Genomic DNA, 25,088 nt, shown 5'->3' with positions numbered 1-25,088 from the left:
CATCCAGCCTAGCTTGAAATGTTCCAAGCGATAGACTTGTCCACTGCTTCCCTTGGGAGCTGGGCAGCGAGGCAGGCACCATGGGGAGAGGTACTTCAGAAGTACAGCAGGCTGGTGAGATGGATTAGACAGACAGACAGACCCACTGCCTATCAGATTCACCTGCTATTCTGCCTCCTGGCACCACTCCCTGCCAGCACTCCTACTTACAGCTCCTGCACTCATCCTGCATAGTTTCCTGCCCCCTTTCCCTGCAGCGTTCACACCCTTCAGATGCCTGTAGACCGCTCTGATGTCACCGCTGAGTTCTGCCACGTAGGTTTCGCTTTTAAGCCAGGGTGGCAGCTGGGGAAGCTGTGGCACAGCTGTGCAAAGTGACTCCCCCCAGCAAGCCAGTGACCTGGCAGAGTTAGGATAAAGAACACAGCAAATCTGAGCCTAGTCTCTTGCTCTAGACGCTGCTCCGGATGAGGTTGCTGGCTGCGTTCGCAATTCCATTTAGAGCGAGGCAGCTGGGAAGGCTTTAAAGCAGAGATTTTTGTCAAGGTTTAAGGCTCCAAATCTCGCCTGCCGGCAAAGCTCTTGTTCCCTGGGGGGCTTTAGTGGTCAGATTTCTCACTAGGGCAGTAATTCTTTTTCAATCTGCTCTCCGAGGCTGTAAAAAAGCGAGGAGAAAAGTCCAAGAAATCAGGCCTGTAGCCGAGTTCCAAGCACGGCCGGAGGTCTCCCCGTGCAGGATGTTAGCTGCCTGCTTTGAAGCACCCTCACTGAAGCAGGGCACCGACCTAAATAAATCATCCATGAGCATTCTGTGGGCTAAGAAATGGACGTTGTTTCTAGCCATCCTCCTTTGCCACTGGACTGCAACAACCGCCAGCTTGCAGGCTGGGACAGGGGGCGGAGAATGACTTGTAAGTGGACAAATTGTGAGCTCCTGGTAGAGAGGAGCCCAGTTTCTTCAGCAGTCAGCGACACCCCTCCAGAGGAAGGTGCAAGAGAACCCAGGGAGCAGCTATGGGGTAAGGGGGGATTATTCTTCCTCGCCCCTATCGCTCAGACATCAACAATCCCATCATGCCCAGAAGGTTAGATGCATGCTCTTCAACTCACCCTGCAGACAGTCCCATCATCCAGATAAATGTCTAACCTCTTTTTGAATCCTATGAAGCTCTTGACCTATGCAATAGCCTGTGGCAGTGAGTTCCACAGGTGAATTGAGTACTGGGAAAAGGCAGTTATTATACTAGGATTCGCATCAGCTGCCTGGGGCACCAAGTTACGCTTACCTGAAGAAGGAACAGCTGTAACGCTGTGTGACTTGGCCTTCCAACATACACTAACCAAGGCAGGGAGAAGTTTTTAGATATTGGATACTCAGAGCCAACTGCCCCTGAACAATCCCTTCCTCAGCAAGGAACTAGTCACGGAGCAGACTGGGCGGAAAATTACAAGTGCTGGGGAAAGGGGTGTGTAAAAATAAAGAGGCTTTTCATCTACTTGCAGGAAGTTTGTGCTCAAAAGGGGCGGCTGGTCGTTTACCGGCTGAACAACAGCCCACCCATGACTCATGTGACCCTGGACTCAGGGGGTTCAGCACCTCCTCTCTGATTGCTCGAGGCACCGCTTTGTAGGAAGAGCAGCAGAGTCTCTGGGGAGCACAGGTAAGCAAGCAGCTAACGGAGCACGTGCCAGCGGCTGGGGCCATTTTAGGATGGAGACCCTGAAGATATTTTGCCTGCTATTAGTCTAATTATCATTCCTACGAGGCCAGTGCTTGGAAGGCCACTCAAGCCTCAGGACCGCACTGGGACAGGTGCTGAGCAGCGAAGCCACACAAAGGCCTGTCCCCCAGGGGCTGCAGAAGGGCCTTCCTCCTCCTGCTCCTTCTTCGTGCCAGCCTCTTCCCCACACCCGCTCCTCCCGGGCGAAGTCTGCTGCGCTGCTTCCTCGGAGGCCTGCAGTGCTGTGCCAGGACTGGGAAGGCTTTTAAAGACGTCTGCAGAAATGCCTCCTCGCCCCCATTCATGCTGCACAGCGGCAGGGGGCGACTGTGTTCTCGGGGCAGTCCTGACGTAGCTTCTCCCCGGGGACAGCACTGGTGGGAGGAAAGTGCTGCCAGGAACCTAAAGGCTGTGAAGGTGTATTCCTGGGCCGGTGAGAACCACCTTCCTCTCCTCCTCTGGGTCATCTCCATCACTGCTAAGGGATCTCCTGCTCCAAGACTTCTCCTCCAGCCAAGCTGCCCTCCTTTTCTCACCTAGCGAAACTGCCCTTGGCGGGAGACACCTGTCAGGAACCAGGAGCACATGCGGCTGTGTCACAGGGCATGAAGGGGTGGGGAGCTCAAGGACTCCTCAATGCCCCTGCTTCTGCTGCAAGCTCAGAGGAGACTTCCAAGCCAGCTCAGTATCTATCTGCAAGTCTCCTCCCAGGCCTGTGGGGACTCAGCAGTTGGCTGCATCCCCCGTGTGGGAGAGCTCTGGGAAGAGGACATCTGGGCGAGGGGGCTTGAGGCACAGCAGAAAACCAAGGCCACCAGGAGCAGGGGTGGAATCAATTCAGGACCAGGAACAGCAGCTGGGAGCCCCAAAGAGGAGGCCAGGATCTCTAAGAGCTCCCAGGGACATGCAGATGTGCCAGAGAAGATCACTCAGAAACAGAACCAGCTGTTTGGGGCTCTGCCGAAGGTGCTGCCCCTGCCAGAGGCTAAGCACCAGCTGGTGCTACTGTCACGCCAGCTTCCACTTGCCTGCTGGCCGTATCAGGGCAGCACTCACAGGGGTGGGGGCAAGCCGCCCCCCCACGTCAATGGTCCGGGCAGTGCCCTGCAGCCAGCACTCATCGGCAGATCAGTGCGGCTCTCACAGAAGGGACAGGGAATCGGGACATCTCACAACAACGGGGTTCTTAGCAGTGCCCAGCCAGCCCCCCTCCGCTGCAGCTGAAAGCTGGGGAGGGAGAGTGGGTTAGCTCCTGGAGCCGGGATCTCCCTATCTCTGCCAGCTCCAGTAATAGAAGAATCCGATATAATAATCGTGGATTCATCACATACCATGTTGAGTGATTGGATTTTCTTTGACATGCTGCCATGAAAATTGACCCAGAGCGGTGAGTGACAGCTCCTCAGGGGCAGGGAGCCAGCGAACAGAATGCACGCCTTTACCTCGGGGACTTAATCTCCCAGCCAGGCCTCTGCCAGGGGAGGGAGGCACCTGTGGGGGAGTGCAGGGCAAGACGAAAGCACACAGATGGGTCCTGAGTAAACGACAGGCGGCTGGAGGAGGTCTGGAGTTAAACTAACCCACCTCCACCAGTCTTGACAGGCAGGTCCCTGCTCCCCCAGCCCCGGAGTCTGGCTCAGAAATCTCCCAGCACTTTCCAAAGTGCCAGGCCTGGACTGCTGCCAAGGACTGTGTAGGTGACACACAGCCAGCCTGTGCCCTGCGATCGCTCACACAGCCTCGACCAATGCATAGGGGTGGTATTTCCAACATTATCAACTGTGCACAGCAGACGCCGGCAGAGGGGTCCCTCGTTTCGTGTCTCATTCCAAGCCTGGCCCCTCCAAGGCTGTATCAGCCCCCCCACCAGGGCCTGAGACTGCAGCACCGGCCCTGGGAAGCAGCCTACGGCCAGCCTTAAGTCCAAGATCTTCTGGCCCAGTGGGAAACCGCTCCTAAGTGAGTCAGATTAACCCTGAATCCTTCCCTCATCTCGGGGCTACCCAATCACCACGTGCCCGAGAGCTTACACTTAGAAAATGCCAGGCTGCCAGCCTGTCACATCACACAGGGCTCACTGCAGGCTGGACCCGACGTGCAGCAGAGGGGTACCAGGCTGCACCGCCAAGGCACGCAGGTCGCGTTCCGACGGGCTACCCCAGGCCAGGGAGGCAGTAACTCAGCCAGCCACAAAGAGAAGGGGTAGCTCCATCGCACAGCTGCCTCTTGCCCCTTACAAAGGAGCTTTTAATACCAAGCTAACAGGAAGCCGAGGGCTCTGTGCCTTTCCACTCCGCACTAGACTTGTCTCCCAGCAAAAGCCACCTAGAAATAATGAACCCTCCAGGGCCAAAGAGCTTTCCGGCTTTGTGAGAGGGGAATGAAAGATTTCCAGCTTTCACCCTCTCCCCCATTGCCAAGGCTTTTCCAAGCTAACGTTCTTAGGCTGGGATGTGACGGGCAAAGGGAAGAGATACAGGAGGTGATGGATCCCCTTTTACATGGGCCCAGTCTATCCCTTCTCTCAAGGCAAATGCGATTCTTTGTCAAAAGCCCAGCCCTGCCGCACAACAGACCACCTCCTCTAGCTGGGATCTGTCATGGATGCAGCATGTGCACCTCCAAACAGCTCTTCTCTCTCCCCAGCCCTCATGATCCTTCCTGGGCTCTGCAGTGGGGACTCGCTGCCGAGTCATCTGCATTCAGAGCTGACAGCCTGGGAGAGGCGCCCGGCGAGACACAGAGGCTTTGCGTTCGCCTGCTCCTTTGCAATGCCGAAAGTCAGCCTCAAAGAGCCTGGAGTGTTCAAGCACTCTTTGGGTTTTTCAAAGCTTGTTTTTCACAGCAGCAACATCAGAGCTTGACTGCTGAGCTGCCGAGAAAAGCCATGTCTATCTTGCAACACCCAACCTGGGGACTCCTGGGTTCTAATCCTGGCTGTGCCACTGGCTTACTTTTGTCCTTAGGCAAGTCGCTTACCCTCCCTGTCCACCAGCTGACCCAGGGTAAAACGTGGGCCTCAGTACAAGCCGGTGAGATTCAGTTAGCGCTAGCACAGGAATGACACTAGGAAGTTCTATCAGGAGGCCACATAGTCCAATGATCTCTTTTCCTGGGTATCTTGGGAAAATGCGGGAGGATCGGGAAACTAATACCCCCACCTGCTCTGACACTGCAGTTCTCCCAGCTCCCATGTGAGAGAGCACCTCGTGTGCCTGATGGGTAAACTGAGGCACACAGAAGCTAAATGGCTGCTTACTGTCACAGTGCCCGGTGGTGACAAAGTCAGGCCCAGGAGCTCTGATGTCCAGCTCCACATGAATGTCTCACCCAACTGCACAGAAACAAGCATATTTACAGGTTGAACAGTGCACAGAGCAGGGCTAAAACCCAGCAGAGACCATGTAGTTCTGGGGTCCAATCTGGCTAAATCATCCAGCTACATGAGGGAGCCTCTGCTACCCAGTGGAGTGAGCTGGACAAACTGGGAGTCACGTGCTTGAGTGTGCACCTGCCTCTGAATATCCGTTACCTCCGGTGAGTCACTTGCCATCTCTTGGCCCAAGGCTCCTAACCCGTCTGAAGGGGAGCAGCACTGCGTGGCTGCTCTGGCAGCGTTCCTGGAGACGTAGCACTCTCTGGCTCTGCGCTGGCCAGGCCAGCTCTGCTGGCATGAAAATAGCAACAGAGCTGCTGCGATGGACGTGACTCGAGAACCCTGTCCTGGGCTGCAGGAGCGGCGGGGAGGGGCCTCCAGGGCCTGGGCACCATTTCAGCGTGGAGCAGCGCTTCCTCTTCCTGCTCTGTTACATTTCCCGGGACATCCTTCCAGCGCCAGTGTTCAGTGCAGGCTCCCCGAACTCCAGCGCACGGCTGTGTGCTTTGAGCTCGGCAGCAGGAGACAGAACCCGGCCTCCTGGTGGCCTCCCTGCTCTTCAGCTGCAAGGAGGAGCAGCACCGCCTGTGTTGGGAGCCAGCCCCCACCCCCCCCAAGTAGCAGGCAGCCGCTGCCCACCCCCTCCCACCCCAAACGGCATTGCCTGGGGCTTCAGAGTGAGCCCAGAAGCTGCACAGCATTTCAGCACTGTGGGGAGTCACAACAGCCAGCCCCATTCATGAGACACCATTTTCCCGGGGCCAGGCATGTGAACATCACCACAGGCACCAGGGTGTGACATGTATCCATCGGGGTGGGGGGGGGTGAAAGGTGTCAATCAGGTCACTGTTGGGGGGCATAAAAATGGGTGTCACATTTCCTCACTTACCTTGGGGGTGCCCGGTGCCATGGGATCCTTCAGCATGGCGCTCTTACTGCCAAGAGAGAAAAGCAGAGAATGAGTGGGTTTGGCCCCAGCACGACTGTGAGGGACAGGGGTGGGGAACGATCCTGCAGGGGAAACAAGGGGGTGTTAAATACCGGGGTGATCGGAGTTGGGGCAGGTTACCGCCGAGGGTGCTGGTCTCTAATGTTCCCTCTAAGCATTTCCATTATATGTGGATTTTTCCTACCCATGTGCTGAATAAATTTTGTGTGTGTGGCTGTGCACTACCAATAGACACACACACACACACTGCTCCCTCAAAACAAACCAGCAGTCCTCTAGCGCTTTAAAGACTAACAAAATAATTGGTTAGGTGGTGAGCTTTCGTGGGGCAGACCCACTTCTCCAGACCACGGCCACACCAGAACAGACTCAATACATACTGCACAGAGGTCCGGAAATCATTATCAAGGTTGGCAAACCAGAAGAGCAGGGGGGTGGCGGGAGGGGGGGTGGGTTGGGGAAGCTAAGGGTGGGTGGCTGGGGGCGCTCTGCCAGTCAGCTGGGCAGCTCTGCAATCTCCCTGCGCAGCTGCCTGAGTGCCCAGGCTACAGGGAGCGCTGCTCAGCCCCAGGTGGGCTTGGGATTGAGAAAAGGAAGAAAAAGAGAGAGAGAGAGAGAGATGAGGCCCAAAAAAGAACTTCACTCCCTTCTATTCCCCCCAGTCTGCCTCCCACCACTGCTGAGGAGGTTCTATTCCCCCCAGTCTGCCTCCCACCACTGCTGAGGAGGTGGCAGTTTTACCACCGGCGGGCGTCATTCGTTAATTTTGCCTGCTTCCCATTTAGCAGCTCCGTCTGGGTGGGCAACGAGCTTGTGTCAGGGCCTGCTCCCGCCTGCTCCTCCCGGGTGCGAGATGCCACAGATTTAATAACGCCTTCCCCCCTCCAGACAGGTTAAACTTGAAACAATTACATATTAAAGCCGACATGGCGGGGAGGCCGCCCTGTAATTTTTTGGTTATTAAAGTAATCTCTCTCATGTAAATTCCCCAGCTTACATGCTGCAAACAGCATTAGGAAATAAATTATTTCCCAGTGATTCGATTTGTCAATGCAAAGCACCTGCAGCAGGCAAAAAGGATCTTGAAATATGTGGCCAGCCCAATGCCTTCACTTGTAAGTACATTGTGGTGGGGTGGCTGGCTCCCACCTCCCCATCGCCCCAGGGAGATGATGGATGGGTGGGTGGAGGGGGAGGTTAGCGGGTGGAGGTGGAGACTGGGGGGGATGGAATTGTGTTTAATAACAAAATTGGTATGCAAGCCTGCATCCCAGGCTAAGCATGAGTGATCGGCAGCCAGAAAGTATTAAAAAGCCTCGCTAAACAGCTGCTGACAATAGAACAAGACATATCAAATCAGATCTACTCCAGAAACATTAATACACCCGCGCCTGCGCGCACAGGCTCCTTTCTGCCCGATCCCGGCAATATGGGAGACATCAATACATTTTTATGAGACTTTCAGAAGATCAACACAGTACGAGATGTGACAAAAAAGCAATGTGGCTGTCATGTTCGCTTTGCCGGGGACACGTTAGCTCCAGATGCTGCGCCGCGGCGGCAGCGGGGAGAAATTGAATTTGGCTGGCTGTAATCTGCCTTGATTTGGCAGATGGCTGGGTGTTATGAAATAAGGAAGGCTGGAGGAAGGGGTTTACTCCTCAAGCTATCAACCTCCATGCCCCCCCCAAACCTGCCCGTACCCCTCTTCGGGCCTCAGAAGGGTCGAGAGGAGGGATTATTTGTCAGGCCCAGGTCGCCAAAGGGCAGGAGAGCGAGGCTGCCCTGCTGCTCCATTCCCTTCCCAAACGCACACAAGTCAGGCAGGCACTTTTAAACCAGGATTCTTCCCCACGCAGCTGCTGCAGTTACACGGACTCTTTGATGGCTATAAACAAGGAGGCGCATCTCAGCCCCCGCTTCCGCGTGAGCCTCTCTAGGGTCCCAGACTGTGGCAGCTTTGGTAACGGGGCACTTTGCCTTCCAGAGCCACTGTCCCAGCACAGCCCTGACCACGCCAGCGCTGAAGGCAATGCACCAGCCCCTGCCAGCTGAGCAGGGGACATGCTGGAAGCTGTTTCAGCAGCAGAGGGTCTGGACCACGCAGCTCTGCTGGGACATATTCTGCCCCCTGCTCCTGGCAGAACAGGTGCAGTTTGGCTGCATACGGCGAAGGACTGGGGAAGCCCATGGCTGGGATCTGTAACCCAGCACAGCTCTGTGGGTTGTCAAAGGGCTGGGTTAGAGGAAAGGCTGAAGCTGACAGAACTCTGACCCCCCAGGGAGGCACGGCTGTTGCTCACAGTCTGGGGAGGAAGAGGTCCTTTCTCAGTCACACCCAGCAGATTTCCCCTTTGCACAAGCCAGGCACTGGGGCTGACGCACGAAACGTTGATTACACAGTCGGACTTGTCGTCAGTGAAAACGGGGTGTGTTTATTGCTCACCACTGGCACACTCTGCGTGTGGCGGGGACAAAGGGAAGGAGTTGGGGGACGCATGCAGGACAGAGGTGCCGTCTGTGGCAGAGACAGAGGACGTGAGTCTGCAGGGTTGTGCATATAGCACCTTAGAGCAGCGCAGGATACACAGAGGAGTTGGTTGGTTGGTTGATGGATTGATTCCATCTTTTTCCTCTGCTCATTCATCGCTTTGAGGCACAAGTCTCATTCCTTCTGTTGTTAGTTGCACTTTAAATGATTCTACTTAAAAGCAACACTGAGAATCTTATTTATTTTCCACCAGTGATACCCTTGTTTGGCTCTTTAAAGCTTCCACCCTTCACAAGGAGAGACGATGAGTCAGTTTCATACTTTTTCTGGGCAGTGCAATTTGCTGGGTCCCTGCTCTAAGGCTGCTGCTTTGAGTTGCAAACACTACTGCCCGGGTTGGGGCGGGGGGGGGAAGGAATAAAACTTTGTTTTAAGAAGTTGTTTCTATAACTGCTGTGTGTCACATATGTCCCTCTTGTAGTCAGTCCACAGTGGTAACAGCCTGCTGTTGAGAGTTACTCAGCCCTCAAAGCCGTTTGCCCAAAGGCCACTGGGGTCACTGAACAATCTGGCGTGGAGTTCTCTAGGCTTTGGCTCAAACCTGACCAGCTGAAAGGCGAAGTTCAAACCTGATATGTAACTGGGTGCTTCCTGCATTTTCACTGATTTGGGGTTAAATTTCATGGAAAAGTTTCGAGTCTTCTTCGAAGCGAAACCCGACAGTTTGGGGACAAATTTAGCTCTTTTGTACAAGTCCTTCTAAAAACAAAGGGAGTGAGGGAGGGAGGGATTTGGAATGGCCATAAACTCTCAGGCTTCAGGGGATAAGCACATTTCTAACTCTTGGGATTAGGAAGATCTTTCTCTGGAACAGATTGTTGCACATGGGCGTGCTGGGGGTTCCCTGTGCTCTTCTCTCCACTTGCCTCTGTTGGAGGCTCAATACCAGAGTTGATGGATCTTGGGTCTGACTTAGTCTGGCAGCTCCTTTGCTCCTCTAAAGAATAATCTGCCATGTAGGCTTTGAAGCACTCTGTGCTGCCATTCTCCTTGGCGGGCGGTGCGTGATTCCAGGCAGGGGGCTGTTAAGAGAAGCCAGCAACGGGCTGAGAATCGAAAGGCCATCAGCAAAGAGAAACCTTCCATTCCATAAACACCGCGGACAAATTAAAAATGGTGAAAGGGAAATCAAGACCTTTAAAGTTCAAACACTTTTCGGTGCCTTTTAAAGTTTTTCGCTCTAGGCTCTGGCAGGGAGCACAATCTTTGGAGACCTTGGAATTCTCTTTAATCACTAAGCAAGTCTGCAGTGGTCTGAAATGATTACACATTTACATAGTAATAACCCCGACACTCCCCACCTTATTTCATGACTAGCGTATTTCCACTCGGCGAGTGATCCATGGGTTTTAAATTATAACCTGTACATAGGAAATTAGTTACTAAGTACAATATTCACAGGCTTCTCTGACACTTCTAATTAAGGTGATTTACACAGAATTATCCTTTGAAATAAAAAAATGGTGTTTTGCTAGCTAATAAACTATAATTACTACCCGCTTTTATAAGTTACAGTTAGTTTTAATCTGTTTGGGGAATTGTTTATCTAGTTCATTACAACAAAACACCTTCTTCCTCTTTGACACACCAACATTACGAAGGAGGAGAGAAAGGGCACATGGGGGACAATGGCCCCACCAATGACTGGGTATCCAGAGGCACCCTCATGTTTCATGGTTGTGGCTTTTCATTTTGATCAGATAAATGGATGCTCCTATGTGAATCCATTGTTGGGGATTTGCACCTGAACGCGTAGCGGGGGGGCGGGAGAGATTCAGGCAGAAAGGTGTGTGTGTGTGGGGGTGATGATGGTCTCAGACTCCACTCATCAGGGTGACAAAGCCCTGAGATCACTGGCACAGCATTCAGCTGTGTCACCCGTGTGCACGTTAAGAGGAGTCAGGCGGCTGGATGCCCACAAGCTGCCGAGAACCTGTATCAGCTCTATGGTGATTTCTGCCCCTTCCATTGATTCTTTCACAGCAGCTCCTGAGAGGCGCATGCCCACTCCCCAGAGCAGCCATTCTATTACCTGGAAATCCATGCGGCTCCTGTGCAGCCTCAGGCCCATGTTCTGCTTCTCCCAGAAGTCCAGCAGGGGCTGTTCACCTCAAGCACTGGTGTCCCTGCCATCCCAGGCTCGGCGGCCCAGACCCCATCCACAGTCGCAGTCACGTGATGTGATGGCTGCAATTTTTCCTTCCCAAGAAAACCTCCTCATACATCCACGGGGTGGGGGGGGTAGTTGTCACCTCTGCGAGCCACCGTCCTCCAGTGGCCAGCCGGCAACACGACAATTCTCATGCAACGGAAACCAAAAAGCCGCAGCTCTAGGGACCTGGCAGCTGACAACATGTAGGCTGATGTGGCAAGTGCCTCTGGCAGAGCAGCTCGGGGGTGAGTGGCCATGAGGAGAGTGCAGGGACCAGGTTGCCTACGATAGCGGGAGAGTGGATTCCATGACCCGTGAAGTCCCTTTGAGTCCTGTGACCAAGGTTCCTAAGATTCCAGCCCGAGGCAGTGGAGATTGTTCAAACTGGAGTGTCTAAAATTAGTTAGGTACTGAAATAAACGGGGTCGCATCATCAAAAGTGCCTATTCCTTCCAGCTCCCACAGACTTCAGGACAATCACGGATGCAGCCCCATGCTTTGGGCATGCTCAGCCACTGAGTGCCAGAAGCTGGGACTGGGTGACTTGAAAACTGGCTCTGTTCACTCCCTCTGGGGCATCTGACGTTGGTCACTGTCAGCAGCCAGGAGACTGGGCTAGACAGACCTTTGGTCTGACCCAGTGTGGCCGTTTTTATGTTCTTAGACGTTAACTTAAATGTGAGCTCTGAAATTCAAGGCAGCTTACTGACATAGCCAGCTGGAGACAGAAATGCCTAAATTGCCAACTCTTGCGGTTTTATTGTGAGCAGGGCTCCTGCTAATTTTTTTCCATCCAAGGGCAGAATAAATTTTGTTACATGCTCCAACGCATATGTGGATGTGCACCACCAATAGAAACACACGATGCTGGCTGTGGGTGGGTTTGGGAGCTCTACTAATCAGCTGGGCAGCACCTGAATCTCTCCTGGGTGGTCCCAAGAGCTCAGTTTACAGGGAACACCACTGCGTGTGTTTATTGTGACCTTTATTGCTTTACTTAAAAACCCTGCTCCTGGAATCCAGCGATTAAAGGAGAAGCTTAGCTTCAATTTTTTTTAAAGTAGGTTTCTAGCGCTTGTGGTCAGGGAGAAAAGACTGAAAATGTGACCAGAAATCAAAAGACAAAGTAAAATACCCCAACACTTATTATTTTTGAAAAAATCTTATGGATTTTAAGCCTGTCCCATGACTTTTGTGGCTTGACTCATGTTTTTGAATTGGCAATTCTGGGACGATGTCAACTTAAAATTTTTAAACTGACTAATTTTTAAAAAAAAATTAAATTTCTGATCGAGTAGTGTAAAATGAAAGCCCTGAGTTGTTTTTTTCGTTTCTGTTTTTAATCCTTTAAAATGTTTCAGAAGAGCGTTTCAGTGTTCTTGGTTATTTACCTAGAGAATATTCTGGCTTTCAGCACTGTAATTTCTGACTTCCTGATGTTTTTAAAGATTTTTTTCTGAACCACAGAAACAAACTACTTAGTTGATTATGTGGGGGGAACTGACCCTGGGCAATGTGTTCTCAAATGCCCAGAGCCATTAAGTAGGCTTTTCAGCAGGCCATTTTTATTTTTGTATATTTTGATAGATCCTATCCAGGTTTATTTTTAAACATTTTTGATGTTTATTGATTTAAATTGTCAGAGTTTCAGAAAGTACTGGCAGAAGAACTCAGGCAATTATTTAACGATAGTAGATGTGGAGATTTGGAAAGATAGTGTTTTATAGCCATTAAAGCACAAACTGTCGATATCACGTGGCAAAAGACAAGAAAAGAAAAGAAAAGAACCTTCAATAAAGCACAAATAAGTTCTCACACAGCCTTTGTCTCGCTTTGCCTATCTGTATGTTTTGATTGTCATCTATGGAAATAGTCAGTTTGTGTGTGTACAGTGAAATCAACGCTTCCTGACATTTACCCATAAAATCTAATCTTCCGAGTCTTCCAATAACTGACGCAACTGAAAGAACCTTTGTTTTTGCTCACGTTTTTCAGCCCAAGTCCCTTCTGGCACACCTTGTAGCTCTACCAGGTGCCATCTTTCCACTCTGAAGTGGGGTGGTCAAGCTGACGGCTCTGCTTTGAGAGGCCCCCCCGTAGGAACGCTGTGGCTGGCTTTCCTTGGCAAGCAGGCTGGAAGCACCCTGCTGCAGGGCTTTGCCTGGGGCTGACTCACAGGCCGTCTGAGGACCCTTATGGATGGAAGTGTTTGCTCAACACTTTGGCCTCCCCTCAAGAGCATCGCTGGGGGTTTGCTCACGGGCCTTGTAAAGAGACAGGGGTTAATGATTAAATGGAGCCACCAAGCTTAAGTGGGTCTTACCCCCGAAAGCTCATCACCTACTAAATGTGAGTCTCTGAGGCACCACAGGAGCCGGTGGCTCATGTAAAGAGGAAATGGGCTTCAGGAGAAATCCACTCCCTCAGAAATGCCCCAGGGAGCCCCAGCAGGATGTTTGGAGGTCACTGGCAGTAAAGCTGGCAGCCAGCCTGCCTCCCACAGGACCGCGGCATTTCAGGGGAGGGGAAGAACCGGGCAGCTTTCTCTGGGAAGAGGAATATGCATTTCTCATCTCCGAGAAGCTGGCTCAAGTGTCCAGGGCCGTTACGGTTGTCACCCTCTGACAGCGCTGGGACGACTCTCTTCTCCAGCCCTCCCGCTGCGGTTAATCTGCCGCGGCCAGGGGCAGGGCCACAAATCAGAGGGGAGCGGAGGAGCATAAATCCGCAGCCGCAGCATGTTTGGTGGAGAACAAACAGCCTCCCCTCCTGGTCCCTTCCCCCTCGGCGACAGGACGCAACCTCTGGGATGGAACATCGGCTCTGGTAGGGGAACGCAGCGCCGGACGGGAGCCCCACCTACACATTGCATCTGCCACGCTCATCTCTCTGCATCCTGGTTCAGCATCACAGAGATGGTCTCGCTTCCTGGCTGGCCCCTGCTTCACAGATGACGGGTCTAGATGAACTCTGGACATGGGCCTAGCCAAAGTCCTGCACCTGGCCACCTCTGCACTGGGGGGTGGGATGGGAGAAATCCAGAACCACGTCTGGATGTTACAGAGGAAAGTTGTGACAACTGGGCCTACAAATAAACCCGCCGGGCGAGCTCAGCTATAACCGCTCATCGGACATCACAGTAACTTCTAACCGCTAACTGACGAGAACTGGTGCAAAAGGGAGACAGAAAAATTCCAGTACAGGTCGCACCTCCCTAGTCAGGAGTGGTTGGGATTTGACAGCGCCCAACCAAGAGAATTTGCTGGACCAGGGGAGGTTCCCGGCCACCAGCCCCCCAAGTCTGCTGCCTGCTATCGCCCCAGCAGACACCCTGCCTAGGCCCCATCCCACCCCACCCCACCCCACTGGCTGGGCTGCTCGCCCTGATACTGCGGGGGACAGCTGGGTTGTAATTTCTGGGAGCTCTGGCCAGGGCTCTGTGCTGCCACAGGGCAGCCAAAGGACTCAGGCCCTAGCCGCGACCCCCAGCAGGGCTGCCAAGGCTGTTGCCACTGGTCCCAGCTGCCCCTAGGCTCCTGGGCTGTCTGGTCCAGGAGAATCCGTGGTCGGCAGGGCCACAGATGTTGCCAGAGCAGAGTGGTGGTTTTAGGAGGTGTCGCTCATGGTCCAAAGGGAAAAGGCTCCTGGTCTGATTCAAGGACTGGTAAAATTACACTTGTTAAAAACTGGGCACATGGGGCCAGACGTGAATGAGCCATAATTAATGTTAGCAGTGAACCCCATGAGGAGGGGCTGGGCTGTTTCACCCTCCACACCCCTGTGGGTCCTTTAAGAGCAAGAGATTTTCATGGCGAAAGGAAGAACAATGTGGGAGCAGATGGAAAGAACAGCCAGAAGCTACGGGTGAGAGCCTCGTTGTCCCGGCTGCCCATCCACCATCTCCGGGACCCCAGCCTGCCGCCTTCTTCCCAGCAAGGTCCCAGACCAGAACAAGCTATGGCCAGAAAGACCCAGGTGGCTTTTTTGCCGCACGGCTATGGCAATGTCAGACGAGAGAGGCGGTTTTCCTTCTAACTGCTGGCTAAAGGGCATGGGAGTGGGGCATAAGGTGCTTATTCACTGTGTTAGCTTTCAAAGGCTTTAACTCTTCTTCCCTCTTTTCAATAAATGGTGGAAAGGATGTTTAGTGATGAGTTCAGCACGCTGCTAAGCAGGCTCAGGTTCCTGTACATCAACAGGGTTTAAAGTTGGACAGTGGCTGGGTTGTGTTAACACTGTTAGCCCATTTATTCCATCTAAATTAGCCCACCACCATCTACTGGGAGGACACCACCATTAGCCCTAGGCTGAAGACCAAGGCTGTTTGGAGTTTCTCTAGGGCAGCAGGGAAAGAGCCCAGATTCTACGGCTCCAAAGGCTCAGGCCTCTGCCATTTGATTGAAAAGGGCTGGGGATCTCCACCAGTGCTCTGCAGTGCTCAAGCAGGTTGGATTCCAGACAGGAGAAGGTGGTGCTGCCTGCAGACGCCAGACAGTTCCTCGCAACCTTATGCCTGGCTGTTCTCTGCCATGCTAACAGCATGGAACTGCTTCATGCCAGTGTAACCGGGCAGTGAGGGGACCGCTGGGCTCTCTGGGAGCTGCCTTGAAATTCCAGCCGTGGGGTTTTAGTCTCTCCTTACGCAGGGCACAAGACTGCTCAGGCAGCCTACTCCCAGGGCAGTCACTGATAAACAGGCAGCTAATCCGCTGCAGGGCTTGGGAACTGGCCACCAGACAAAACTGGAGCTCAACAAAGATCCTGCCCTGCTGCTCAGTAAGGTCAGAGCTCTAACGCTGCAGGGCACAGCAAGCAGCCAGAACAGGAGGCAGCAAGAGGACAGCAGATAGCCTTGCTGGGGACTTGCCCTGTTCTCTGGGGGACACAGGACATGCATGCATGTGCCCGTGAGCAGGTGAGCAGCAGACACGGCGAGCATGCCTGGAGGGACCCGGGCACATCTGTGAGCCCACGTCCGCGTGTGACGGCAGGAGAACAAGCGAAAGGGAACACGAGAGCACAGGCAGACACATGGGCACCGGGGTGATGTGGACGTGCAGGTGTGTGCGAAAGGGCGAGCACCAGTGAGTCTGACTCCGTGGCTGTGCTGGGGGACCGGTGGCATCGTTCACAGCGCAGTCATGGCCTACAGTAACAGGAAGGTTCTCTACCATGGAAGAACACTGATGCCCCGAGCTGGGGGGGGGGCACAGGCGCCTGCATTCGCCGCTCTGCCTGTACCTGCCCTGGGGGTGAGGCCCACACAGCTCCAGCCGGCTGGATTCCTGGAGCTCAATTCAGAGCGCAGGTCAGTTTTGTGTGGGTGCCTCCCAGCACGTCCGTGTGGGTGTGCGTCAGACGGCGCGAGAGAAAGGGTGTGCATGCCTGACTGAGCGTGAGCACACGTCGGGAGTGAGCACGTTTTCGTGCACCCATGACTCCACAGCAGCCTGTCTGTGGGAGCTGGACCGGCTGGGAGTCCCTCCGAATGTGGCAGCATATGGTAATGTGTGTGCGCACGCGCGCATGCCCAGATGTGTGATGGGTTGTAAGCATGCCAGCAAAGGTGCGTGTGGCACTGGTATCTGTCCTTTGGCACAGGGAGGGCACCAGCCCTTCTGCCCCCGCCCCCAGCCACCTCTGCCGTGCTGAGCTACCGCTGGAAACCCAGGGCCATTCCACCGAAGATGGGCCGAGGCAGGAGGGAACAACGGATGCGAAATCCAGGCAGATGACTCGGCTGGGAAGTCTTCTGTCTCCGAACATGGGGGAGCCGCTCGGCGGTGTCTGAGGGGCCCAAGGGGCAGGATCGTGGCTGTGCGGCATTCAAGGCCTCAGCCATGCATCCCTTGGGTGTACCTCTGGCGTCGTAGGGAGCCTGTGGGAACCAGAAGCAGCAGAAGCCCAAGGCTGAGCCACTCTGAGCCAGACTGGCCAGAGGCCTGGAAAACTGTGATTCAGGAACAGCCCAGGCTGCAGCCACGGCCCAGATGGGCCTTACGAGCTCACTCCCCCTCTTCTGCACATGGAAGCCCAGGAGGGGCCAGTCACAGGGCACAAGAGCCTTGAGTCTGATGCTGAGAAGTGCTGAGCCAGCAGCCTCCCCTCCCACCGAGAGCTGAGCACCCCGCAGGATACAGCCCTACACTTCAAGCCCTTTGGCTAGGGGAAGTTTCCCCCAGGTGGCTGCGTCAGCCACTTGGCTCCAAGCCTGGGACGTGGCTGAGCCTCCTTTGCTGCCGGCTGCTGGGCAAGTGCCTGCGAACGAAGCACAGGCAGGCGATGGGGAGGGCGTCCTCGCCTGTCGAGCAGAAAGTCCTGGGAGGCACTTAATAGTACCTGTCCCCAGGATCTCCCAGGCCTGGATTTATGCCTTGCGAGGTCACTTCTGCTGAGATGCTAATAACATGACTTTATTAGCTTTCTTGTTCCTTCTTTAAGATATGGTGGCGGGGGGGGCGGTCATACCTGGGGGAGGGAGAGGAAGCATCTGCCCTCACACATCCCCTTCTTGCTGACAAGAGGGAGAGGGAGAAAAATGATGCTCCTTCGAAATTTATCATGCACCCAATTACAATGTTAATTGGCAAGTCCCAGAAATCAATTAATTCGCAAATTTTTTTCAATTAAAAATTAAGATAAATCATAAAAACGTTATTAAGCAAAGGCCAAACTCCATGAACTTTTTTTTTTGTAGGCATCTGGATTTTTTTTTAATTTAAATAAAAGAAAAAAAGAGCTGTGTTGCCAAAGCCCGATGCCCTTGAGTGTCTTTGCTGAAGCGCAGGGGGCTGTCATCAGCAGGACTGGGCTGAAGACAGATAAAAAAATATCGACCGGTCGGACACACTGCTTCTGTTTTATTGATCAGGCGGGAATTTAACTTGCTGTGCATATCCACCGTGTCAGCAAGGGCCACAGGCGAAATTAAAAGTACTTGGCTCGGAGATGTCGCCTTGATATGGCGGAAGGCGGGGCGTGGGGGGCGCTGCAGAAAGAAGCGATGAAAGAAACAAGCAGATGAGAAAGAAAGAAAGAAAGAAAGAAAGAAAGGAAAGAGTTTGTCGCAAGGGAGAGATAAGGACAGGGCTCGCTGTCTGGTTCTCCCTCTGTGACACTCATTCAATTTCAGCCCTCTCTCCCTTTCTGGAGCTATCTATGTTCACCTGTCTCACTGCTTTTAAGGGGAGAGATTTACTATGTATTTCAATGGAGCTTTGTAAAAAAAAAACTCACTCATAAATGACTCTAATCTCGCTCATTGGAAGCCTGGCAAGTCTGAGGCCTGGCTGCGCAGGGAGCGCAGAGGCAGGGCCTGCGTGCTGGCGGACGTGTTTATGTCCCCAGGCATAAATCTCGGAGACCGGAGGCGAGAGCCATGACCCTGACACGCCATGTGCCAACAGAACTAATTTGGGTTTTACACACTCTGTTTATCGTGCCAGGGCCTTGGTGTGCCTCGCTGGCCCTGTGGAGACCAGCGGCTTGGTTTGATTCCCTCGGGTGGCAAGAAGGGCAGGGCCACCAATCAATATTTGCTTCCTGCAGGCCTCTCCCTGGTCCAGGCTGGAGCCTTCTTCAGCAGCATAGAGCCTGGGAGCTGCCTCGAGGATGCAAGCAGCACTGTGCAAGCTGCAGCCCAGTTCACACACTACTGTAGGAGCCAGATTCCCTCCCTTGGCTGGGTGATGGTGCAAGAGCCGTGGTGTAAGACCAAGCCGCAGCTCCCAGCTATGCTCCACGTCCAGATCGGAGGCCACCCCAATTTGAAGACCGCAGCCCCCCAAGCTAACCGAGGCTGGCAGCAAGGCTGGGCCTGTGCCACAACTTAAGCACAGTCCAGACTCTGGAGTTCTGGGCTGACTGAGCCTGGCCCCGGCCACGCCCTGGAAAGAGTGGCAGCCCCTGGCCAGCTCCTTCACAGCAGCCCCTAGACGGCCCTGTTGCTTGGCACCAGTGAGGGCAGAGGGTACAGCTGCCAGAAGCCAAGGAGCAGAGTGAGCTCCCAGCATGTCTGCCAAAGGAGGGAAGATAGAGAGAGAGAGAGAGAGAGAGAGAGAGCGAGAGAGGAGGACTGTGCACCACAAGGGGAACCAGGAGGGAAGGTTTAGAACCTGGCAGGATTCACTGAAAGCCTCCAAAGGAGCCGGAAGCCACCGAGGTCCTTGTTTCTGGCTCCCCCTCCAACCCCCATCATGAATCCAGCTGGGACTGGGATGAGCTATGCATCCCCTTGCCCCTGAGGCTCGGGACAGGTGCAGCTCTGGGCTGGAACATGCTCAGTGCTGACAGAAGCGCTGGAGACTGAAGAAGCTGAACTCTAACAACTCTTTACTGAGCAGATGCAAAACTGAGACTTTTACAGACCACAGCCAGAGTTGGTCACTTTTTCACGCGGACAGCGAAAGCCACCTCTCTGCCACCAAACGCCTGCCTGCCCCAGAAGTGTCAAGCGCTTGCTTCAAAGCATGGAGGCACTAGAGCATCTCTGCTTTTATTTTATTGCGTCAAGGACATAACAATCTGGTTTTCCTTCAGCTCCTTCTCAGACAAACTTTATCTCAAATTCCCCCCCAGAAATCCGTTTGAGACCAACACCCCGCCTGGGACATTTCAGCCCAGGAGATTTAAGTTTGGCAAGTAATAATCAACTAAAAAGTAGGGTCTTCTACTGGAAACTGTTAGGCAACCTTAACGGCAGGCATTGCGACCAGCTCTTGTAAGATTCACCCAGACACACACGCTCGATGGTTAGTCATCAGGGCAAGTTTGTGTACAAGGGGCCACCACCTCTGTGGCCTGGCTGCCACGGAAGGAGCTCAGGGCCTGGTATTCATCAGGGGCCATGTGGACAGGAGCGTGGGATATTTTACAAATAGCCCCTTGCAAGGGAGTGCCGTCATGTGCCTGGCATGTGGCTGGGTTTTTACACTGGGTATGGAAGCCACTGTAGCTCTGAGGAAGTGGGTCTGTCCCACGAAAGCTCATCCCCTAATCAATTATTTTGTTAGTCTTTGAAGTGCTGCGTGGCTGCTGCTTTGTTTCAATAGAATACAGACTAACACGTCTCTCTGCCTCTCTTATTTTGTGCCAGGGGCTGCGTGATACGTCTAAGGAAAGCTGATGATGCCCTGAATCTGTGCATGCTACGTACACGTCTGTATCACGTACGTGGGTGAAGGTATAGATTTCAGCTCTGTAGCTCTGCTAGCCATGCTTTAGTGCTGAGCTTCACAATCCACAAGAAGTCCTGTGGCACCTTATAGACTAACAGATATTTTGGAGCATGAGCTTTCGTGGGCAAAGACCCGCTTCGTCCGACGCGTGGGCGGGGGTCTCTGGACTCCTTACAGAAGCTGCTGCTCTGCTCTGGATGATCCCACCTCCACATTAGAATCTGACAATGGCCCACAATGCCCCCGACTGATCGGACTTGTTTGCTCCTCTCTTGATGTGTACTGCTGATAACGGGCCATTTCCACCCTGACTGAATAGACCTTGTCAGCTCTGGCACCACTTTTACTGAGATCCCCCCCTCCTTAAATCCTCCTCTGAACCTCCCCCCCTCCCACTCATGTGTGTGATGAAGCGGGTCTTTGCCCACAAAAGCTGATGCTCCAAAATATCTGTTTGTCTATAAGGTGCCACAGGACTCCTCATTTCCGACACCCGGGACTTGGCAATGGAAGGTGACCTGGCCTGAACAAAGAGGTTGAAATGAGCTGCCCAGGCATCATCCCACCTGCCATGTAAATGACTGGGGAGTGCTGGCAAAACCAGTGACCAATGCCATTTTGCTATAAGGGCTCACCTGGCTCAGGTGCCTTCTGACCCTCAAGGGCCTAATGAAAAGAAGAAAGGGCTTTGTCCCTGGACACAAAGGAAGATGTGGACTTAGCAGTGTCCATCCTGGATCTTTTGTCTTTTGGTACCTGTGCCTGTCGCCAAGGGTCCATGTCCCATCATGTGGATCCCAGTGGGATGGGTCTACAATTCACCAGTAACTGAAACTATATAACCTGAAATGGACTTTTGGAGACTTTCAAGAATCAGCAAATGACATCGCTGGCTGCACCAATAACTGACATTGGTGCATGGAAAGTGTTGCTTTGACAATTCTTCTCTCTAACCCTGTTCTTTCTTTTTCATTCACGAATCTTTAGATGTTTAGATCTAAAGGATTGGTAAGTGTGTTGTTGTGGGTAAGATCCAAGTATATATTGATCAGGAAACTGGGCTGGACCCTTTGGGGCTCAGAAGAATCTGTGTGGTGTTTGGTGAAACAGGCTTACCAGCCTCTCACCTGAATTTGGGGGTTGCTGGTCTGGGCTGGCAGAGCAGCTGGTAAATAGGTGGCTTTGCTTGTGTGGCTTCTGGCTGGCCAGTGGGGCTGGCAGAAGTGCAGTGGTGGCTGGTTAGATTTGCCTTAGTGAGAAGAAAATCCCAGCCTGGGGCTGTAAGGAGCCCACGTTTTAAGCAAGGATACCCTGGATTGATTTCTCTAGCTGTGCCCAGAAACCTCTCCCTATCACAGTGCTCCCCACTGTCTGGTGCCCCAGATTCGCAAAGAGCAGGCTGCCATTCACCCTGTTCCCTGCACTGCTTCCTTCCCCCTGCCTGGGACTACATGGTCCATGTAGGTCAAGCCAGGCACTCTCTCTTCATACGATGGGAAGGCTCAGGCTTTTCTTGCCAATGGCAGGACTCCAGGACACAGGATAAGAAAACAGGCAAATAGAAACACCAAAAGGGCTGAGTTTAAAGCGACTGTAACACCAGAACAACAAGAAGCCCTGTGGCACCTTAGAGACTAAAAGCTATTTTGGAGCATAAGCTTTTGTGGGCAAAGACCCGCTTCATCAGATGCATCTGATGAAGTGGGTCTTTGCCCATGAGGGCTTATGCTCCACAATATGTTAGTCTGTAAGGTGCCACAGGACTTCTTGTTGTTCTCGAAGACACAGACTAACACAGCTCCCTCGCTGACACTTGTGACACCAGAGAGTCATTTCAACGCGGCACATATTCTGCGCAGGCCTGGGGCTTAAAGAGATGCTGCACAGATAGGTCTGATGTGGCATTATGATTTATTATTCCTATTGTGCAAATGCCTGGAGGCCCAGTCAGGGATCGGGGGGCACATACATAACATGAACAGAGTTCCTGGCCCTGGTTCTACCCCTAAATCCTATTCCCAGCCGGCCTTTGCTGCCGGGAAGCAGTACTCTGCAAAGGTTTGCTTACTTTCTCATCAGAGGGGCAGCCTGGATTTTCTGGCACTGAAGGAGTTAACGCCATACTGCTGTGGCTGGTAGTTCTGTTTACTTTCAATTTATACCCTTGGCTTAAAGAGGAAAAGAAGAAAGGGGTGGGGGGAGAGAGCCAGGTGACATATTCTAAGAGGGAGCACCGCAAACGTGTTAAGCACTTCAAAATCTCATATATTCAATCGGCCCTCTGGCAAGGCATCTGCCTAATGTTAGCGCTTAAATATCCTTTTCCATTTTACATGCATTCAAGTCTCATTTGAGCGAAATGAAACGGTATTATTAAAGGGAGATTTTGCACAAATGGCCTGAATTTGACATGTCAAGTTCAATGAGGCTGTTACATATGTAACGCTGAGAAGGGCTCCGAGGCTGCCGGCGCTTGAAACAGCGCCAGTGGCTCAGAAATGAAATCTGCATGCAGCCCTCTCCCCCTCCCTCCAGGAGCTGAGTGGGGATTGGGGGGCAGTTCTCTGCCCCCAGCCAGAGCCCAAGGGAGGGAACCAACTGGCTCCTTTCCTCGCCACGCTGGATGGGGAGCAGCGCTGCAGTCACCCAGAACTGGGCCAGGTGAGACGCAGGTGCCCTCATCGCAAGTGCGGGAGCTTCACTGCTGTAGTTGCTGGGAAGGATTCAGGTTTATTAAAACTTTGCAGCCCAACCCATGAGTGGCTGTATCCTCTGTTTAGAACCTGGGCCCTGGGAAGCCACCAGTCTGACTGCTCCGCCCCTGGCCCGGGGTGGGCTGGGCTCCTGTCCCATACCAGGCCCTGCACAGCCCTGCCTTGAGTCACATGCTGCTTGGACGATTTCAGAGCATCATCAGTTCTCTCTCCTCTCCCCAAAGTGTTCCCTCGCTCCAGGCTCCTCCTGTGGCCAGGCTTTCAGGGCAGGGAGCAGAAGACGGCCACTCGGACGGCTACAGCCAACTGGCCAGCTCGGCTGGGAGCAGAAGGGCTGAGTTGAAAGTAAGGATGCAGGCCCCTGTGCTGGCGACTGCACAAGACGCAGGCCCCTCCCTGCCAGGAGTTAGGGCGGCTACTGCCCCTTGCAAGCCTGGGCAGAGTGGAGAGCTGCTTTGTTAAAGAGGAGCCTCTCTTGCCTGGCTCCCTGGGCGAGATTGAGTGGTATCTGTCATGGCACGGAGGGAGTCGTTAGTTAATAATTAATAAAGACCTCTGATTCCTCTGCGTCGCGCGCGGGGCCAACCAGAGCTGGCTGGGGAAGAGAGGGCGAGGCGGGGAGAGCTGTCTCCTCTTTAACGGCCGCTGTTATTTAAGGGAATAATGCCATTCTTTTTCATTTGTCAGCTGGCCCACAATGGCCCTTGTCACGCGTTATGATTTAGGGTTTCCTTTCCTTTCCCATTAAACGCCACCTTCCCATCACCGCCTGCACCAACCACAGGCTGCTCAGCAGTTTCAGTTTCACTCGGAGAGTGGCCCAACTTCCTTGATGGGCTGCTCTGACCACTAATTGCTTCTGTTCATTTAAACCTGTTCACTAATTTGCAGTGGCCCTTTATTAAGTTGGATGCAGCCCAAATTACATCATAAATTACCCGCGCCAGGGGACGGGGTGTCGCATGGGATAAATGGATTGGCTGTTCCCTTTTTTAACTCCTCTCTCCCCAGGTCTCTCTTTTAAAGAGCCATGCAGCTGAACTGCAGCCGAGTGCCACCTAGGTGACGAATCTGGGAGGTCTCAATCCAGGCCAGACTGGGGAGGTCTCTTGTGAGGCTGCCTTCATCCTCCCTGCACCTGTAGCCGATCTCAGTCACTGCTTGGCAGGGAGCACGCGCCAGACGGAGTGGAGTCGAAGCGGGCTCCCTCCTTCTCTCTCTAAATCTCAGCGGTGGTCTACCCAGGTGCTACGGGGCAATTAATCTGAGCCACTCCACCCGCCCCCCCCCGCCTCCAACTCCTGTCCCCTCCCCCAGTGACGTAACTTAGCTTCCAGTCGGCAGTTTGATTCCTCTTCTCACCTTTTAATGACCGGGGAATTCATTAATAATTGAAATAAACACGCTCTTTTCCAAGGCTGCTGAGTTTTATTAAGGCAGGGGCAGGGATCTGCCAACCCTTGGCTGCAGCCATTTCCTAAATAACTGCTAGCAGTTAAACTGCAATTAATTTTTTGTTTAAATAGGGACTTTGCTGTGCTGGGGGAAGCGCCAGGCCGCCAGCGCTGAAAGGCAGCCCGGGACAGCTGACTCTCTGCTAAATGCCAGAGGCCTGGGGTTGGGGGGCAGCTGGTTTTACCCTCTTTAATCCAATACCCGCAGAAGCAAAGAACCAGGGATGCCTCGAGCTGCCAGCTCCGAGTACCTGCTGGTCTGAAAACGCATTACAGCGCAAAGCAGCATTCCCTGGCTTTGGGGGCAGCAAGAACGAACAGACGGGGTCAGACCAAAGGTCTGTCTATCCCAGCATCCTGTCTGCTGACAGGGGCCAACGCCAGGGGCCCCAGCGGGAATGAACAAGCAATCCCTTCTATGACGAAGTGGAGGGGTGTGAGGATTTTACTCCCTGGTTAGGGTGTGTGTGTTTCCTAGGCTATGTCTACACGCTGGGCGCTATTTCGGGGTACAAAGGCATCCCGAAATAGCTGCCGACGTGTAAGCAGTGCACCCGTTGTCTCGAAGCAGTTCTCAAGACAACGGGGCGCGCTAGTCCGGCGCCGCTGTGCTCCTCATCACAGGAGGAGCACAGGGATGCCTCGAAATCGGGCTTTTTTCGGCAGGCGGCGCCACATGCCGAAACAGCCGATTTGAAATCTAGTCGAAATAAGATATGCAACTTGCGTAGCACAAATTGTGTAGCTTGTTTTGAGCTTGGGGCGCCATCTAGACATAGCCCTACTGCCCTGCAGTTATCTGAGGGGGTGCCTCAGTTTCCCTAGGCACAGCATCAGTGCATAGTGGTGGGGGAGCTGCCGGGTGATGACGTCTCACCCGTAGGCAATGGCCCTGCCTGCTCTTTGGAACCCAGGAAGCCCGGTGACACCTTTCTTCCCTGGGAAACAGAGCAAAGGAAGGAGGAGCGTCTGGGCGGGTTTGAATTGGAACTCGG

At 53.3% G+C, this 25,088-nt stretch overlaps 1 protein-coding gene across 1 annotated transcript in view; it reads right to left on the bottom strand.

The window, feature by feature from the left end:
• Positions 1–25,088, bottom strand: part of RNF220 (ring finger protein 220) — a 322,120-nt gene that overhangs the window by 99,219 nt on the left and 197,813 nt on the right. The window contains exon 4 of the mRNA XM_075002647.1: positions 5,987–6,032. Coding sequence (XP_074858748.1) covers positions 5,987–6,032 — 46 coding nt within the window. The remainder of the gene's footprint in view (positions 1–5,986; positions 6,033–25,088) is intronic.

The sequence above is a fragment of the Carettochelys insculpta genome, chromosome 9 (genome assembly GCF_033958435.1).
Source record: "Carettochelys insculpta isolate YL-2023 chromosome 9, ASM3395843v1, whole genome shotgun sequence".
NCBI lineage: Eukaryota > Metazoa > Chordata > Testudines > Carettochelyidae > Carettochelys > Carettochelys insculpta.
This window is presented reverse-complemented; position numbering and strand designations above follow the sequence as displayed.